At 51.2% G+C, this 17,728-nt stretch overlaps 1 protein-coding gene across 1 annotated transcript; it reads left to right on the forward strand.

The window, feature by feature from the left end:
- Positions 1 to 1,595: 1,595 nt before the first annotated feature.
- Positions 1,596 to 16,058, forward strand: XRRA1 (X-ray radiation resistance associated 1). Its single transcript, XM_075050471.1, has 17 exons — positions 1,596 to 1,689; positions 2,785 to 2,939; positions 3,212 to 3,283; positions 4,051 to 4,123; positions 4,814 to 4,911; positions 6,447 to 6,580; positions 7,208 to 7,306; positions 8,418 to 8,677; positions 9,700 to 9,740; positions 10,507 to 10,623; positions 11,690 to 11,783; positions 12,486 to 12,604; positions 13,032 to 13,292; positions 13,871 to 14,036; positions 14,162 to 14,274; positions 14,871 to 14,976; positions 15,817 to 16,058. The coding sequence occupies exons 1-17, from the start codon at positions 1,596 to 1,598 to the stop codon at positions 16,056 to 16,058; spliced, it is 2,244 nt and encodes a 747-aa protein (XP_074906572.1).
- The last annotated feature ends 1,670 nt before the right edge of the window (positions 16,059 to 17,728 follow it).

Below are 17,728 nucleotides of genomic sequence, written 5' to 3' on the forward strand. Positions count from 1 at the left end.
TGAGGGGGTGTGTGTGAGGGTGTTTGTGTTGGGGTACGTGGTGGTGGGTGCCTGCCAGCGTGGGGAGCGTGTGGGTGTGCGTGGGCGTTTGTTTGTGCGGGGTGTGCGTGGACGCCGGTGTTTTGGGGTGTTAAGGACGTGGGCTGTGTGCGTGGTGGGGTGTGTTTAGGAGGTGTATGTGAGGAGTGGGGGGGGGTGTTTATGTGTGTGAGGGTGTTCGTGGGTGATTTTGGGGGTGTGCGTGCATGTGAGGAAGGTGTATGTGTGTAGTGGGGTGTGTGAGGGTGTTCGTGGGTGGTTTTGGGGGGGTATGTCTGTGGGGGCTGCTGGGGTGGGTGGTGTGGATGTGTAACTGTGTGGGTGTGTGTGGGGGTACACGTCAGCAGGGTATATAGATGCGTGTGTTAAGTGTTTCTGGGGGGGTGTTATACAACGGGATGAGTGGGAGTGTATGTGGGAGAGGGGTGTGCGAGGGTGGTCGTGGGTAGCTGGGGTGTCTGGGTGTCTGTTGGGGGGGGTGTAGTTACAGGAGCGTGTGTTGGATGTGTGGGTGTATGGGCTCACGTGTGGGGGTGTATCCAGTACGTGTGCGGCTGTGTGAGTGGTGTGTGTATGGGTGTCCACGTAAGGGTGTACGTGTGGTGGTTGTGTGTGTCATGGTAGGGGAACCGGTACAGGGATGTGTGTCAGGAGTGAGGGTGGTGTGTGTTCACAATGGGGTGTGCGCGTGAGTGGGGTATGCGTGGGGAGTGCGTGTGTGGGGGTTGTACAGATTCATGTAGATTTGGAGCTCTGTATGTGTATCAGAGTGCGTACCAGGACACGCAGGTGTGTGCCCCAGCTGGTGTCCTGGTGTACCCCATGCCAATGCCATCTTGGTGTACTGGCAGTGCCAGCATCTGCGTTGCACTGAGCATCACTGCGTGGTGGCAAAGCAGCATTTCGCCCGGCCAGTGCCATGCCATGGCAACGTTGCACACAGCTGCCCTCCCACTTATATTGGTGCGTGAACACACAGCGTGCGCCTGTTGCAGAGGAAAGCTACCCCAAATACTGGCACCGTGCGCAAACACCATAGTCAAACTGTGCTGTGGTATGTCAGAGCGGTGTCTGGGCGTGGAGACACCATCAGATGGCACTGGGAGACCATGTCCCGCTACAGGGGCACAGGATGAGAGCGATGCAGTGCCTTTGAAGTTTATTTCTGAGGTGTGGGGAGCGGTGACCAGTGTGGTTCTTTTCCCAGAATCCCCACAAGTGCCAAGGGAAAGGATATGGGGAAGGAGGAATGAGGGGTAAAGCAGAAATCCCGTGAGTCATTGTCCACACAGCTGGACTCACGCACACGCCGGTGTCTGCGTTTTGCTATCTTGAGGTGGAAAATAATGCATGTATTCCTGGCACCTCATTTACTTCTCCGTTTTAGGAGGTGATGCTCCTCATGTGTCCCTGACAGCGTTCCTTTGCCTGCAGGCTAACACTTCATTTGTGGCTACGCTTGGAAAGAGCTGTTTAAATCAAAGTAATGTTAGAGCCAGTGAAAATTTTAACCCATTTATTTCTTTCTCACTCTCCCCAGGAATGCTGCAGTCAAGATGGCTACGACAGGACAGTATAAAATGGGTGATGGAAGCAACTATGCAACTAACTGCTTCCCTGCCAGGAACATTTTGTGTGCAAGTAAAGAAGGTGACGCTTCTTCAAGTGCTGCTGGTGGAGTCACCCTGCAGAATAGTGTCGTGTCCATAGGGGCAGGTCCACCATCCACCCTGTTGTTGGGCCAGATAGAGGGTACATACAGCTGTGGTTTCTCGTATCAACATCCCAGCTGATGATAGATAACAGTTGATAACAGAACTTAAAACAGTGCCCAGAAAGTCTTAAAATTGTTTAATACTTCATTGATATGAAGAGGGCAGGATGTCTAGGACACATGTTAAATGAGGGGTCCAGCAGCCATTTCCACATGCCAGCAGGAGGGAAGATTCAGGCAGGCATATGGCTAGCACAGCGTGGTTCTCCAACAGCTATTCTGAGCTAGAGCTTCTCCTTTTTCTCTGGGCTTTGAGACTTACATCAGTGAAATTCTTAGAAATAGCAGAAATGTCTTCTAAGATTTGGGAAATGGTGGAGAGGTCTACCAGGCTGGTCAGGTGTCTGGAGCACAAGACTTTCTAGGAGAGGTTGAGGGTGCTGAGTTTGTTTTTTATCTGGCCAAGTGGAGTCCAAGAGGAGATTGTGGCTTACAGCTACCTGAAGGACAGCTACAAACTCCTCTTAATGGTGGCAGATGGCATAACTAAGCCAAAAATTTCACCTTGGGAGGTTTAGGTTGGACGTTAGGAGAAAATTCTTTGCTGGGAGGAGGTGCAGCTCTGGGCCAGGTTACCCTGGGAGGTGGTGGAATCGCCAGACAAAGTCACAACTGACTGATCTAACATTGCTGATGGTCCTGCTTTGGGTGGGAGTTTGGATTGGAGATCTCCAGAAGGCTGTTCCAGCCCATGTTTCCTTGTCTGCAACCTATGGCTCTATTACCATCTATAAAGGAGCACGTTTCTCCTCTTCTGTGGATCTGGCTGTAGCTTTAAGGTTCCTGCCTTAAATTTATGGTCACTGAACATTTTATACTCTAGTATTTCCTAATATAGGGGATTTTAAAATGATGGATTTCAGTGTTGGGCTGAAACACCAGGCAGAGTGCAGCTACTTTGAGAAGGGCACATTTAGAGGGTTGCATGTTCACCATACCATCTCCTCTGCCTTGGTCCATTGTTGTGCCAGGGTCTGGGCGCTGGGTGCTGACACGCAGAGCTACCCTGAGGGCTTGGACTGAGAAGGGTACCACCGGGAAGACACCACAGCAGAGGAGAAAGCCCCCAGAGTCTGCCTCCATGGAAGAAAATAACAAAGACAATGTCCTAGATGAGCCATTTCTGGTCAGTGCGGATTTCCTCTGTTATTGCCTAAACTTTCTGATAGCACTTTGTGCAGCTGGGGAGATCCTGCTGGTGGATGGACTCTGCAGCTGCCTCGCCCTCCCCATCTCCGTGCCACCTTCTCCCCCCTTCCCACGATCCAAGGCACCAGGTGCCCCCCTCACCTGGGTGTAGCTGAGGTCTGGTTTTGGGGCTCAGGTCCCAGGACATGACATAGAGAATTGCTGTAGGACTAACCATTTGTGGGGTTTTCTTTGTTTGTTTTTTTCCAGATGAAGCACCACTGTTTGAAGAACCCCTCTGACCTGTGCTCTGTGAACATAAGCAGCCAAAATCTGGTCTCTGTGAGTATCAGAGACTCAAGAAGCATTAAGAAACTGCCTTAAAAGTTGAAAAATTTACCATGCTGGCACATGAGTGTCCAGAGATCAGAGAAGATACACATTAGAAGCAGGCATATTTCCTGTACAGGAAGGTGGGCCAGACAGCTGTGAACAGTCTTGGAGGATTTGTCCTACAAACTTTTGGATCATGTCTTCATGACATAAATTAGCTTGGTCTTCATCAGTTGTAGATCCTTCCCCACTTACATCCCCTTGCAAAAATGCTCTTCTTTGGGTTTAGGGATGTTTATCTCAGCTTTGGTAGGAGTTCAACTTCAGCTTGAGAAGCAACTTTTATTTGGGTTCATAATTAACTTGCAGTGCAAAGAGAAAATGAGCTGATAGGTTTTTAGGGTCTTTTTAGGGTTCTCTCCTGGTGCTCTGAAGGACAGATGTGCTAAATCGTAGGGTGGCTGTGTTTGCTGGGTCACACATAGGTATGAGATATGGCCCAGGAGCCCTGCGACACATGTAGAGGAGTGAGGTCAGTAGTGAGGACACACTTTGCTTTGGGGCTCAACTAATCCAGGTCTTCTGGATGTTGGTCACTGAGGCAGCTGTGCATTAAATGCATACTCTGAGGGGTGCTCTCCTTAGTCAGAAAAACAAATTAAGACCTAATTATGGGAAATTCTATGATTTAGGCATTCTGAGAAAAGGAGAGATTCAGTTGTTTCAGATCCATTTAGGGCTGGAGTGGGATGATTTCTTTTTTCTGTATTTTTCAGGCTAAAGAGGATGATTTTGAGAAATTTGATTGCGTTGCTTTCATAAATGCTGCTGAGAACCTGCTGACACTAGGTAAGGGATTGCATTACCAAAAAATAGATGCTGCATTTCAAGCCGGGGAAGCTTACACTTGTCTGAACAAAGGTCTAGAGCTTTACAAAGAGGTTTAAGATACACGTGCAGCAGTTTTTTGCAGAATTGCTTCCTTCCTGTTACTGAGCTGAAATCCTTGTGCTAATTCCCTTTATTGTAATGATAATTGTGTGCCACTGTGGTATCCTTTTCATTATTAGAAAACAAAGCTCTTTACAAAGAAAATCCCCATTTAATATATAGAAGCGTGGAATAATGAAATGACTTGTCCCAAAGGCTCAGAAGGTTAATGGTAGAGCTGGGAGGTGAATCCAAATCCAGTGTCATGGGCTCAGTTAATTTGAAGAAGAAAAAATGGAAATCCGTTTATAACTAGTAAAACATATAAGCTAAATGTGTCATTAGTGGCTTCAAGCAGTAATCCAATCTGGGCGGGGGAGCAAATGCATGAAAGCAAACCAGATGTCTAAGGAGTAGGTTGGTGATGCATTGTGTATTGTACAGCCAACCATCTAACTGAGCTGGCATTTTCTTTCAAACATGCCCACTGATAATACTAGTACTCTTGTTCTTGCTGGTTTTGGTCCATTCCAGGCCCAGATAAGACATGGTTTGTTCTGTTACTGCTGTTCTTCACTCACTGGAGCATTTTCTTTTCCACACTTGCAGAGCCATTTCGGAAGTTTCCAGGACTGCGGGAACTTGAACTTTCCTTGAACAGACTAAGAAATCTGAAAATCACCACTGGAGACTTTCTGCATTTGGAAGTAAGATGAGTGGGCTCTGAGACCTTATTCATCTCCTACCAGCCGTCATGCTGAAGCCTACATATAGCGTTGACGTATGTCCCTGCAGCATGAGTTCTCTGAAACTGCAGCATCATTATCTCTTCCTGCTTCCTTGTGACTCCAGGAAGGCCTTTCCACTGTGTCCCTCAAGGACCTTCACATCTTGCTTCCTCCTGCAGAGCAATCCCTCACAGATCCCCATTGCTCAGCTCCTTGCCACAGGAATTGTTTCCCCTGTGATGGGCTACCCCCTTTGCTGTAGGATCCTCTTCCTGCAGTGTGTCAGTCACCCATGGCATCCCTCACCTCCCTGATGCTGTGTGGTCCCTGACAGCTCCCCATCCCCCTCCACACTGTGCTCTACCTCTCTGCATCCCATTGTTCCATCCTTCTCCTCTCCAGATAGGTGTTTGCAGTTTCCCCAACTTACGGGCTGCATTTCTAACACAGCAAAGGGGTCACTTTGTTTTTTTCTTTAAAAAAGAGACAAAGTGGATCTTAAGAACAAGCAACTGTGCCTGGTATGATGGCTTTAGTCGTCCTTTCCCTCCAGCTGGGAGTGGGTCTCTGCTATAGAGATCTCAGGCTCAGGCTCAGCTGAACTGACTTTATCTAGGTTTGCTCTCTTTGAGGTGTCCTTGTCTGGATTTCTCTGGTTTCTGATTGCTACTGGATATAAAGTTTTGTCTTAAAAGGTTTCTTTCTTCTTGTCTTATTCAAAGAATTGTTGGTGGCTCAGCTGTCAGGTCTGCACACTTGGATCCTGGCCTCCCTCCTGCCTGCAGGCTTTGGGAGGTCCCCAAATCCATGAAATGTAGGAGACCTTCTCTCACGTTTTTCCCATGCACTGTTGGTAACCCACTCAAGGGTTTGACTCAGTCAGTGGGCACGTGCCCAGGTGATGGGTAACCAAATTTCCAGGGCTCATGAGGCCAGGGTTGATCCTGTCTATCCCTATGTGCCTCTCTGTGAGCAGCCCTGTCACTGGCATCAGCTATGAAATGTGGGGATGGGACCTATCTAAATTCTCCTTCCTGCCATGCCCCCATGGATCTTAGCTTCATCCATGACCAGTGTCCGGGATCTTGTTTACTGACAGCCCAGAGAAATCAGCCCTGGGAAGGCTGATTGGTAATTCATATTAAATTGATTTGGAAAGTGCTTTGAGCTCCTCCTAGGAAAATGCAGCCTATTTTAATGCCCCAGCAAAGCTATTCCTGTTCACGTATCCTAGAAATCCTTGTCCTCACTCCCAGCAGGGTCTGCTCCTTGGCTTTCTCCTGGCTGTTGTCTCATCAGTCACATGTGTGAGTGGGGGACTAGCCCTGAGCATTTCTGCCAAGGTGCAGAGTCCCACCGCTGTAAGTCCCTGCAAGTCAGAGATGTTCACGGCATCACTCTAGGGTAGGTGGTAGCATGACTGAAAGTGTCCTGTAAATATTTAATATCTACCTGGGGAAAGCCAACAGAGATTGTTCTTTACTCCAGGGGATTGTTTCTTCTACCTCCCTCAGGTTCTGGATCTCTCCTACAATAACTTGTCCCCCCAGGACATTTGGACATTGGGAGATTTGTCTCAGCTCAAAGTCCTTCGCTTGACAGCCAACAGGCTTCGGTCCCTGCCTCCAGACCTGGCAGGCTCGTGGGAGTAAGTGCACACAGCAAGCGATGGTTCGGTTTGGTAGCGAGCTGCCGGCATGCCGGCAGGATGAACCGGGCAGGCAGGCAGGGTGATGGAGCAGTGACGCTGGCAAGGCAGTGGTGAGCGGTGGGGGTAGGCAGCCTGGAACTGATTTATCAGTCCAGGCAGCAGAGCTCTTCTCTTGCAAACTGGAAGATCAAATAACCTAAGGTTGGTGGCAGGGAAGTGTTATCCCAGCTCAGCTCTGGATCACCCAGGGTATCTGCCGTCATCAGCAGCTAGAGAGGAACCTCTGGACAGTGATTCAGGAGGCCTGTTGTGTGGCCAAGCCACGTGAGTAGGATGTTATTTATTTGTTGTTAATTAGACCCTTCACATATAGCTTAGCCACAGTTGCCATGCCAAGGTATCCACTGTTTGCCATCCTTGAAGATACAGTGCTGAGCTAAATGGTCCTTTGGACTGATTCAATGTAGCTGCTTTGAGGTAGGATATCAGTTTTCTATTAAAAGAATGAAAACAGCCCCAGCCCAGTCTCTCAGTGGATACATCTTCTAGCAGTGACAGCAAATTATGTGGTTTTCACCTGTCTTTGCTTGAGCGTGTTATTAATGAGCCTCTTTGTATCTGCAGCTCTGCTTATTTAAGGTTTCCATCTCTGGAGGTCTTGTCACTGGATGACAATTGTCTGTCAGACCCAAGCGTCTTTGTGAGCCTGTCTCATCTCTGCAGGTAAGGAAGCACCTGGCAGCAGACGGCTCTGGCTTTTGGGGGCTGGCAGCTGCCTCCGTCAGCTGTTGCTCAGTAGCAGGCTTAAAATGAAAAACAAAATCTTTGTGATTCACTCAGATACTTCCCTGTTTAGTCTCTCTCGTATTGCAAATGGGACTGAACGGAAGAAAACAGCCTGCTGCAAAGCACAAGCTGGCCAAACCCGGCAGGTGGCTGGTAATTCAGCTCCTGCCCTGGGTGTTTGCTGATCTCCAGGCCTGATTTGAGAAATGGCAGTTGCTTTCTCCTTTTTCCCTTTTTCATCCCAGATTCATCATTATTTCAGCACAGCAGCACTACGAAAGGCTGCAGATCAGGTCCCTCTGTTTAATGTGGGCTTTCGTGATTCAGCCAGAGACGAGTCACTAGGAAGGGGGACAACTTGCCCCTCAGCTGGGCTGGGCTGAGTTTGGGGACAGTGCAGAGAGCTTCTGATATTCCCCTGGTGCTTCCAGTGCTGTGAATTGGATCTGGCTTGTTGCCCTGGCTCTGCCAAGATGTTCCTGGAGGAAACTGCACATTGTCTGCAGTGTTCCTGAGAGGAGGGGGAGTGGGTGAGCTTTAGGCATGAGACTGCAGGGCTGGAGTCCGGATGTTTGGGTTTCTGTTCTTCCCTGAGCTGTCTTGTGACCTTGGGCAAGTGCACTGGTGATGTTATACTTCCATGGGAAGGTGGAACATTCTTAGGGAATCCCAGTAGGACCACAGCTCCTGAGAGCCCTGGGTGATTTAATGAACTGCCAGGACATCTCCTTGTCCATTAAATTCTCATCAGGAGGTGAACTTAGAGCTAGGTGACCCTGAGACTGGTGTGGGGGATCAAAGTTACCGGCTTCGGGGGCAATGCCAGGCTGCACCAAGAACTGAGCCTGTGGTTGGGGTTTGGAGAGGAGGGGGAATGGGGCAGCGAGATGCAGGTGTCACGGATGCCTCTGCACTGCTGCTGGGAAGCTCAGAGAGGAGGCAGGTCGAGGGCCAGCTCCCTGCCCTGCAGGTGCCAGGGCGAACAGATGGCCGGGTGTGTACACCGATAGCAATCGTGGAGTATCTCATGCAGTTCCTCTTCCAATAGCCTGAGGGAGTTGAATCTGGACAGGAACAGGATTTTGGCTGTTCCCTACCTGCACCAAGCAGAAAGCCGGCAGTTCTTCCTCCACCCAGTGCTGGACGGCGACAGCTTCAGAGCAGAGTGGTACAAGTCTCTGAGCAGCCTCTGGCAGCAGCCCCGGCTGCCGCAGCAGGAGGACATGGAGGTGCCAGCAGAGCTGGAAGGGAAGAAAGTACAGCTTGATTATGTCATGTTACAGAACAACAGGGATGCAGACAGGACAGGTGAGCAGCGCCTGCCTCTCTCTGCCTGCACTGAAACCGTGGGATGTTTCAGTGGGAGAGGGCTCAGTTATGTCAGGGTAAGGGTCTGCTGGATGTTTACTAGTAAATGAAGCTGCTTGACAAATTTAAAACGGTGAGGGAGGGATACATGGGACCATTTTAGACAGTTCAGTGAATGTGTACAGTCCCTCTGTATTTACTGGGAGCAATGGGTGCTTACTGGACACGAATCACCCTAAAGCAGACATCTCCCATGGTTTGGATAGAAGTGCCCCTTTCTCTCTCCTGGCCTTCTCCAGGGTAGCTTGCTCCAAAGGAGGCATTTCATGCTAACTGGGAGGAAAACTGATAAAAATGGGGAAATAATTCAGGTTAGGAAGTGGATTACTGTGGATGCTGGACAGGCAGAGGGCAGGAAGGTTGTGTGACTAGGTTGCCCATGCACAGGTCTGCATTCCTGGTGTAGGTCAGCTCTCCCCTCTGGATGTCTTTACTGAAGCGTGATGCTGGGCCACGTGATGGGATGGATCCAGAGGCTGCTTGGTGTCTCCTGTGTAGACCAGGCTGTGTGATGGAGGCTGCCGGTGGGGCTCCTCTGAGCACTTCTCCTGTCTCTTGGCTTGCTGCAGCAGTGCCTGTTGTTAGGTATTTGTGGAGCAGACAACAGTGCAACTTCTGGTGCTGGCCTGGTGGTAGCAGCATGAGGTGGGAAAGGCCTTGTGCTCATGGGTGAGACTCCAAATCAAAATCCACCTGTGGGGAGCTCCTGGCTGCCCTGAGGCCAGTAGCAGGGTTTCTGCATTGTTTGAGGGATGTGGACCTCATCTGGAGTGAAGGGGCAGTCAGCAAGCCTGCTACAGTGGGTCTGATTCCCCCTCACCTTGGGCACGTCTTGCCATTGAGCCAGATCCTGCCTGATGCTGATTTGCTTTTCCAGGGTGATCCCAGCCTTGCCATGGCTGCGGCTGGCCCAGCACTCAGCTTCACGTAGAAACCCTCATTTTGCTTGTGTTTCATTGCAGAGGTTGTTTTCAATTCTGACCCTCAGGAACACCCAGCACTGGTAAGAACCATTGGCTGATCTGTGATTTGGGGTGTGAGCTCCAAAACTTTCCTTCCCCAAGCCTCTCAGCTGAGTTTCAATAAGCCTGTGGGTACAGACAGGACCCTGGGTGCCTGCAAGGCTTGCAGTGAGTATTGCCTCTCATCAGGGAGATCAGGAGTAAATTTTCCCATAACCAATGGACACCAGAGCTTAAACTTATATCACTTTCAAATAAAACCTGGTTTGCTATTTGCTCATGACTGTGTGCCCTCCCTGCACAGGGAAGTGTGTTCTGTGGCTCAGGTGGGGACCAAAGCTCAGGAGCTGGGAGTTCTTTCATTCTTAGCCCTGTAATTTTTCCCCTCAGATTTATTTACATGATGCTCTTCAGAATCAGATGTTTGAAGCCAAAGACGCTGATTTTTATTAGAACTTGAGTAAGGGGCTGAGCTTCAGAGATGCTGAGCACTTGCAGGATGTTCTAGTGTAACACACATACACTCCCAGAGAGCATAGCCGCTTCCTCCCATGCCCACGCATGTTTTCAGTGCTGAATGATGGAATTTGGTGCATTTGATGTGACTCCCTGCAGGGGTCTTACAGTAATGCAGAGACCAAACCAAGCTGCCACAAGGCAAGCTCCGAAGCGGGTCTGAACCAAAAGCTCTTCAAATTATAGCTCTGTTTGGGCTCAGGAGGGTGGTGTCCTGTCACTGGAGGTGTCTTCTGCCACCAGAGCCTCTGGAGTAGTGTCTCTGCTCACCTTCTTCCTCCTCTCTTTAAGGTTGTTCCCAGGGAGGGAGAACCATCTGTCTCTAAGACTCTGCCAGCTCCCTCCACGCACAGGGATGTTCGTGCTCCCTTTCCTGAACTGAAGCATCTCAGCCTGGCCTTCAACAAGGTGATGTGGGTCCTGTGGCTCCGAATAGGTGTAAAGGTTCAGCTGCCTGAGTGTGGCATTAGTGCCCTGGGAAACACCCTGGCCTTTAGCTGCCACTGCAGAAGGGCAGAGCTCTCCCCTGCTCCTGTGTCCATCTGCCAGCCCAGGGGAATGTGTCAGACATCCAGGATCCCTCAGGTGGGATAGGACACCTATTTGGGCAGCTGAATTGCACCCAGCTTATCTAAACCCTTGCATATTCAGGGATTTAATCAGAGAATGGGATATGTGAAGGACCGCCCTCCTCCTGGACTGATCCTTTGCTGGAGCTGCACGGTGGATGGTGATGTCTCATCAAGAACTTAGTGCTGTTTTAGTGCCAGGTTATACCTATCTGCTGAGCCACATCGGGTTCTCAGTGTGCGCCAACAGACAAGTAACACACATTCATTTAACCTCACCTTCCTGGTGCTTTTGGCTCCTGCCCAGGGCTTAACTCATGCTGCTTCCCAGCCGGGTGAGCTGTCAGTGTCGACTTACCACTGCTCAGTGAGGGGCATCCCCTGGGACATGATGGGGTGGCTCTGCTTGCTTGTGAAGTGAGCTCTGCTGCCATTTCCCACGTGTCATCACCCTGTTTTAGGTCACTGCCTTGGTGAGCTGGTTTCTGGCTGCCATGCCCTGGCCAGGCTGTGGTTTGGATGGCAGAGTGAAGAGGCAGGACTTGAGAGGCAGGACTTTTTTCCTGCTCAGAAGCGATGCAGCTGCAAAAAAAGGAAAAAAGTCCTGCCTCTCTACCTTGCAGCTCTTCTGAGCATTGGAGGCACCAGTCGTCTGGCTGTAGTGTAGAAGAGGGAGAGGGGAGTGCTGCCTCTGTCCTCTATAATCACAGGCAGTAGAGCTGCTGGGCATCTCTGGCTAAGGGGTGCCATCTCCCTCCTCCTTCTTCCCACTGCATGTACCTGCCCAGTGCCAGAGTCCCCAGGCATTGGAGGAACACGCTTTGGTGGGAGGGTTGGGATGAAAATCAACAGCCTCCAGCTTGACTCAGTGCTTACAGCAAACAGTAAACTATTTTATCTTGCAGATCGCAGATGAGACAGCTCTTTTACCTGTAGCTTTCTTCCCGTGCCTGAAGGAGCTGACATTTCACAACAACCCTCTTACCACCACCCGGAGCGGTACAGTATGAGCCCAGCTCTGTGGGGCACTCCTGCTCTGTCCCTCCTTCGCTGTTAGCTCTCTGGGACAGGGACCACGTTGCCTTTTGGTGTTCAGACATTCCTGCCATGCTGGCCCTGGTCCCCAAAGAGATACTTTAATCATTTTTGCTCTCTAAAGAGCAACGCAGATGAACACTGCTCTTGCAAACACCATTAATGCCCTGCTGCTGCTTTCAGCCCCAGTGAAGTCCTTAACAGCTCATCAGTGACTGTGGCAGTGCAGTCTCAGGCTAAATTTTGCTCTCCAAATGGTGTTCATCCCACAAAGGGCTTGTCTGAAGTTGGTCCAGGTGTCCTCCTGCAGCAGCTATCTGAGCAGGAGGGATAAACCCCAAACATGCCTGTGGCCGCAACAGGCAATGTTCGAAGGTAGCCAGAAGGATACTGACGAAACGTTGCAATGGTGTTGCTCCCCTGCACAAGCTACATGTAGACTAGTAAATAAAACAGGTTGGGGCTGCTCCTCTGGCCTTGGTGGCATGTAGCCCAGTCTGATATATGTTCTTAAGGCTAAAGCATCTTCCTACAAAACTGGGTGGCTTCTACTGTGGTCCCTGAGCTGAGCCTGGGGTTAGTTGGCACAGTGTGCTGCTGGTGAAGGTGCTAGGCATGGGCTCTCCACCAGCTGCCTGCAGCTCTGGTAAACCTCTGCTCCTCCAGGGCAGCTGCCTCTGCTGACTCAGCTCCTCCAGCACAATCTGGGAATTAAACTTGTCCAACAGAAGAGCCTAGCCACGGAGAAGTGGCACTTCTCCATCCCTCTCAAAGCCAGCCGCAAGGTAAGGAGGGATGTGCTTCAGGAGTGGGATGAAACCCCTGCTGAAATATTCAGGGCAGGATTGCCCAGCAACCAACTTGCTGGGGAGCATGGGAAGAGCTGGTGGGACACAGGGATCCCAGTGGGCTTGGAAGGATGGAGGGAAGGGTGGGAAGGATTGGAGGTATTTTGCTCAGGATGAGGCTGGGAAGTCCAACCACCCCCTTATTGCTGCCCCACGCAGGGTTTGTTACTGGGTTTTTGGGTTCAGTCCTGCCCATCGGCCTTGGCTGATGGATCCTATGGGATTGAAGATGTTGCCAGGGTGTCCCTGGAGCCAGGGACGCCCTGGCACTCCCTGTCCTGTAAGGAGCAGCCTCCAGCCATCAGACCCAACCTCACGCTGACACTCATGGCAGCATGCATGGACATCCATTCCTTCTCCCCAGGTCACGTCGCATCTCCCCAAAGTCACAAAGCGGCCGCTGATGCTGGAAGCTCCTGCCAAGACATTTCTGTGGAAACAGCTTCCAGCTGCGGTAGAAGCTGTGAGAGATGCTGCACCTCTGAGTCCGGCCCAGCCGCTGCCCCCCATCAGCTCCGTGACCCCAGCCGGCAGCCAATGGACGGCACTGGGGGAAGGGGAAGATGACTCCAGGCCTCCTCCTGGCTCAGCTGAGGATGACATTGCATCCTTCTTCATGACGCAGGTGAGGCCGGGCTGTAAGTGTTCAGGACTGCAGGACTTGTCCAGAAATGGTCCACAGATGGATCTTTGTTTACCTAAGTGAATGAACTGTGTGCACGTGCTGTGGGTACCAGTGGTTATAACCCTCCTTTCATTGTAAGGGATTTAAGGAAGTACTAGCAAGAAGCATAAATGCAATGTTGTGACCAAGAACAAGAATTGGTGGCCTATTTCGCAGGGTGGCACAGGGCTGTGCTGGCTTGGTGGGTAGCCCCACTGCAGGAGCTCATCAGTCCAGCATCGTCCCTGCAGCGTCTGCTGGAATACTTCCTCCTAGAGCTCACCAGGGCACCTTTTTGACTTGATTTCCCTGAAAATCTTGGGACTATCAGGGGAAAAAAAAGTCTGTGCCAGGATAGGGATGGCCCCTCTCTCCTCTGCACCCAGTGCCGCTGAGCAGAGATGCGATGAGATGGTGGCTGCGTGGCTTGGTGCCACCAGGTGAGACCTCTGGCCACAGCATGACAGGCTCTGGCTGACTCCATCAGCTTGACTGGTAAGAAAGGGCTGCTGTGAATTCCTTTATTTTGCTGCTTTGAGGTGGAGGATATGTCCAGACCCCTGCTGAGACCTGTGGCACAGGGCAGGCTGGAGAAGAGGAGTGAGCAGAGGGGAGAAGGAAGCTCCCACGTGGTTCTAGAGCGATACGAAGGCTATGAGGAGCTGTTCGGTGGAGATACAGACCCAGATTTTATTGAACCAGTTGGTGAGTGAAGATAGCAGAGGGCTCCTGCTTAGAAAAGCCTTGGCAGGTTGATGAGCAGTATGGTCCACTGACCAAGAAAGAAGCAGCAAAGGCTTTTGTTGTCCCCTTTTCCCTCCGGTTCACAGGGATACAGAAAAACGTGCAGGCACTGTACTACATCCTGAAACATCCGCTTGTTTACCGGGACATCAAGCCACAACTGGACAGCATGCAGAAGCCCTATGTGCCTCGGAAAAAGGTAAAGAGCCAAAGTTCCAAAGGCAAGCTGGTTGCATCTATATCTGGATCAACCCACGTGTTTGGATGAATGCTGAGAGCCTGAGCGTGGGCTTGGCCCCAGTTCCTGATCCCAGTGCCTCGCTGTTCTCTCCCTCACGGCATAGTGCATGCAGCTCCCATGGCAACTGACCTGCAGGGACAGGGCAGCTCAGCACACTGGGGCTGGTAAATGGCCAAGAGCCGTGCTATCCCCTGGGCAGCGTGAGGGGAACTGCTTGTCACCAACCCCTTGGAGAAAGCCAGCCCTGTCCCAAGGGAGATGGAGGAAACGGCCTCTGAGGTGGGTCTCTGGGATGGGTTGTAGTAGAATTCCAGTGCCTGAATCCACTGCAGTGCTCTGCGGTTGTGGAAAGCTGATCCAGTGTTGCTCAATAATCTTAAGCTGATGTCTAAACCGCACCAGCTTGGTCCAAAAAAAAGAGAACGTCTCACCTACCTTGTGCAGATGCACAGGCCCATGTTAGTTTGGGAGAGGGGGCAGGAAAAGGAGGTGGAGGATTATCAGCCTGGAGGGTGGAGGGGAGGCACGCTGCAGCCTCCTGGTCTTCCTTGCAGCATGGGAGGATGCCTGGCCCTCCCACCCGCAAGACAAGAGCGGAGGTCCTGGAAGAAATCCTGATGGCCATGAGAAACACCTCGACCATCACTGAAGTCCCCTTGGGTATGTTCCTGCATTCTCAGTCTCTCCTGTTGACAGCACCGCAGAGGCAGGGGCAGGATCTGAACGTAAAAGTGTCCCTGAGCTGGCCGGGCCCTGGGGTGCGGCCGAGTTGGGAATGAGGGTCCCCCCCATTCTGGCAGCCTCCCCCCATGTCCCTGCAGAGAGGACAAGGGCTTCGTTGGCTGAACATCCTCAGCCCACCGCGAGGTTGGACCCTGATACTCTGGCTACTGGTTAACAGAGGAGTAAATGCAACAGACACTGCTGGGGTCCCTTAGATCCACAGCTGGATTAACCCCACCCCAAACCCAGCTGTTGGGAGAACAGCCTTGGAGTAAAAGTGGTTTTGCCCCCTGACATGAAGCAGGACGTGGGCCCCCGAGCACTGGCCATGCTTTATCTCCATCCCAGCTCTGATGGTGGTACAATCCTGAACTGCTAGTGCAAGCAGGACCTGGCTACTCCCCAGTGCTGTCTCTTTTCCCTGCACCAACTGGGGAAGAGAGGAGAAAAGAGAGGCAAGAAATTGAGGCACTTTTTGCAGGCTATAGTAAGAGCCACTGCCCAGGCTTGAGCCTAGCACATCTGTCTCACTCTTGAGTTGCTCAAGACCACCGGTGCCTTTGCTTTTGGGGCTCATGTGTTTTGTGTGGGCACCAGGATAGAGCTGCATCCCAGCAGCCACCTTTGTGTCCCTGCCACAGTGACGTGCCCCTTGCTGTGGGGATGGGAGAGAGCTGGGGCCGCTGGCAGGCAGAGGCACGGGAGGGAAGATCAAATATTGCAGCCAAGGAGCTGTCCCATCCCATTGCTCTTGGTCTCACCCCTGGCCTTTTCCAGCGTCTGTTTTGCAAAAGAGGAAATCGAGACCCAGGGCATACCGGGAGGCACAGAAGCTGATGGAGGAATTCCAGGAGGTGTTTGAGATCCCCCCTGCAGCCATTGGTGAGGAGATGGCCAAGCTGTCGGAAGAGGTGCAGGTGGTAAAAGCCTTTCTCGCAGAGGAAACATCCAAGCAGGGGAGCCCCAAACAGCTACAGCTGCCAAGGAAGAGAGTGGCCAAGAAGGTGCCTAAAGTTTAGTATGCAGTACAGCCAGGGGTTGAATAAAGCATCCCACATCTTGGTCCTCTTGGATAACATGTATGTTATTTTGTAACTTGTTTGGAGCTATTTTTCCCCTCCTGAGGTTGGAAAATCCAGTGCCATGACAACGACAGCAACTACCAGCTTGAAAGCACCGATACAGCCACCACGCTGCAATGACAGCACATGAAAACCATGTCTGCTCGCTGCTGTACTCTGCAGTTCCTGCAAAACAAGGTGTGTCCTCACCCATCCCTGCACAAAAACTGACTTAAAACTACCGCATTCTCTGGGCATTGCAGGGAGGTTTTGCCCAGAAATGAACAGGGCAGAGAGTGCTGTCACTGCCCTGTCCTGTGATAAGCACAGCTCACATGAGGCTCTGCCTGCACTGACCGACGGTCTGTACAAGGAGGCCTTGCAGGCCAGCAGCAACACCACTATCATTAACAAAGTGGCAAGCTAATAGGAGCTGCCTGGTTCTCTCAGCTCTCGCCCCCTCTCCCAGCATCGGTCTGTCCTGCAGCCAAGTGCTGGGGAAAATCCGTCTCGTGCCGGGGCAGTGCTGCCAGCGTTGCTTGTGATAGCTCTGAGCACGGAGCCCCAGCCCGCCGCAGGTATGTGCCCGACCAGCCGGACCCGAGTGCGCTCAGGGAGCTGAGCTGGGCACAAAATAGTTATTAAAAACCCAAATCTATCCCACGGTCTGGCACCCCTAAAAACAGCTGTGTCAGTGCAAATGGGGGGGTGGGACAAGCGATGGGGAGCAATGGAGGATACTCACTTCCCACTGGCTGCTTACCTACATGAAAAATATGTCATTATACTCACCTTCACCTCCCCCCCCCGCAAAACATTAATCAACAACCTCATTCAGCCAAAGGCAACTGTAACTCGTTGGGGATCAGCAGCAGTAGGATCCCACTTGTTTCCAAGCGCAGCAACTTCAGCAGAAACAGGTAGTTTACTGTCAGAACCTGGTTTTATTCTGTTTTAACCTCGGCCTTTGTCCTGCAGTTAAAAGTCCTCGTTGCTGTTAAAATGTACATGTTATTTGTACACAGCTGGCATATTTCTGGTTTGTGACAATTTTTTCACAAGCAGGATTTACTCTGTTCCAAATAACAGAAGCCACAACATGACAGATGCCTGCATGTCATTTTACCCACACATTTTACACATGCAAGTCAACAGTCCTTCAGTAACTTCCATCGCTTTTTAAAACATTTGGATGAAGCCACGCTGGTTCAGCTGAGACCCAAAATGACCGTAAGTCTTTTACCACCCTGGTGCTCCGCTGGCGAGCTGAGGAGAACACGAAAGCACAACGATTTAAAGCATTATTGGAAAAAAAGTGTAGCAACATCTAGATTTGTTTTAAACAGTTTGACAGTAAACACCAAGGAAACCAGGCATACACAAACCCCTTTGTAACCAGCTGAAGGTTTTTCTGTTTGCATAGTGAAGAGCTAATGCTAGAGCTGATGCTTTGCGGTGTTTTGCAGACTTGGGGAAGAGAAAGGTTTGTGTCAGATGTGTGCGACATGTGGGGATCATCCCAGCTTCCGCACTGTAGTTCAAACCGGCGTCGTGTCCCAGTTCCACCCAGCTGCCATCCATGGGGACATCCCACGGGTCTCTATCACGGTGCCACACGAGATCGTGGC

Source organism: Buteo buteo, chromosome 18, assembly GCF_964188355.1.
Source record: "Buteo buteo chromosome 18, bButBut1.hap1.1, whole genome shotgun sequence".
NCBI classification, from domain to species: domain Eukaryota; kingdom Metazoa; phylum Chordata; class Aves; order Accipitriformes; family Accipitridae; genus Buteo; species Buteo buteo.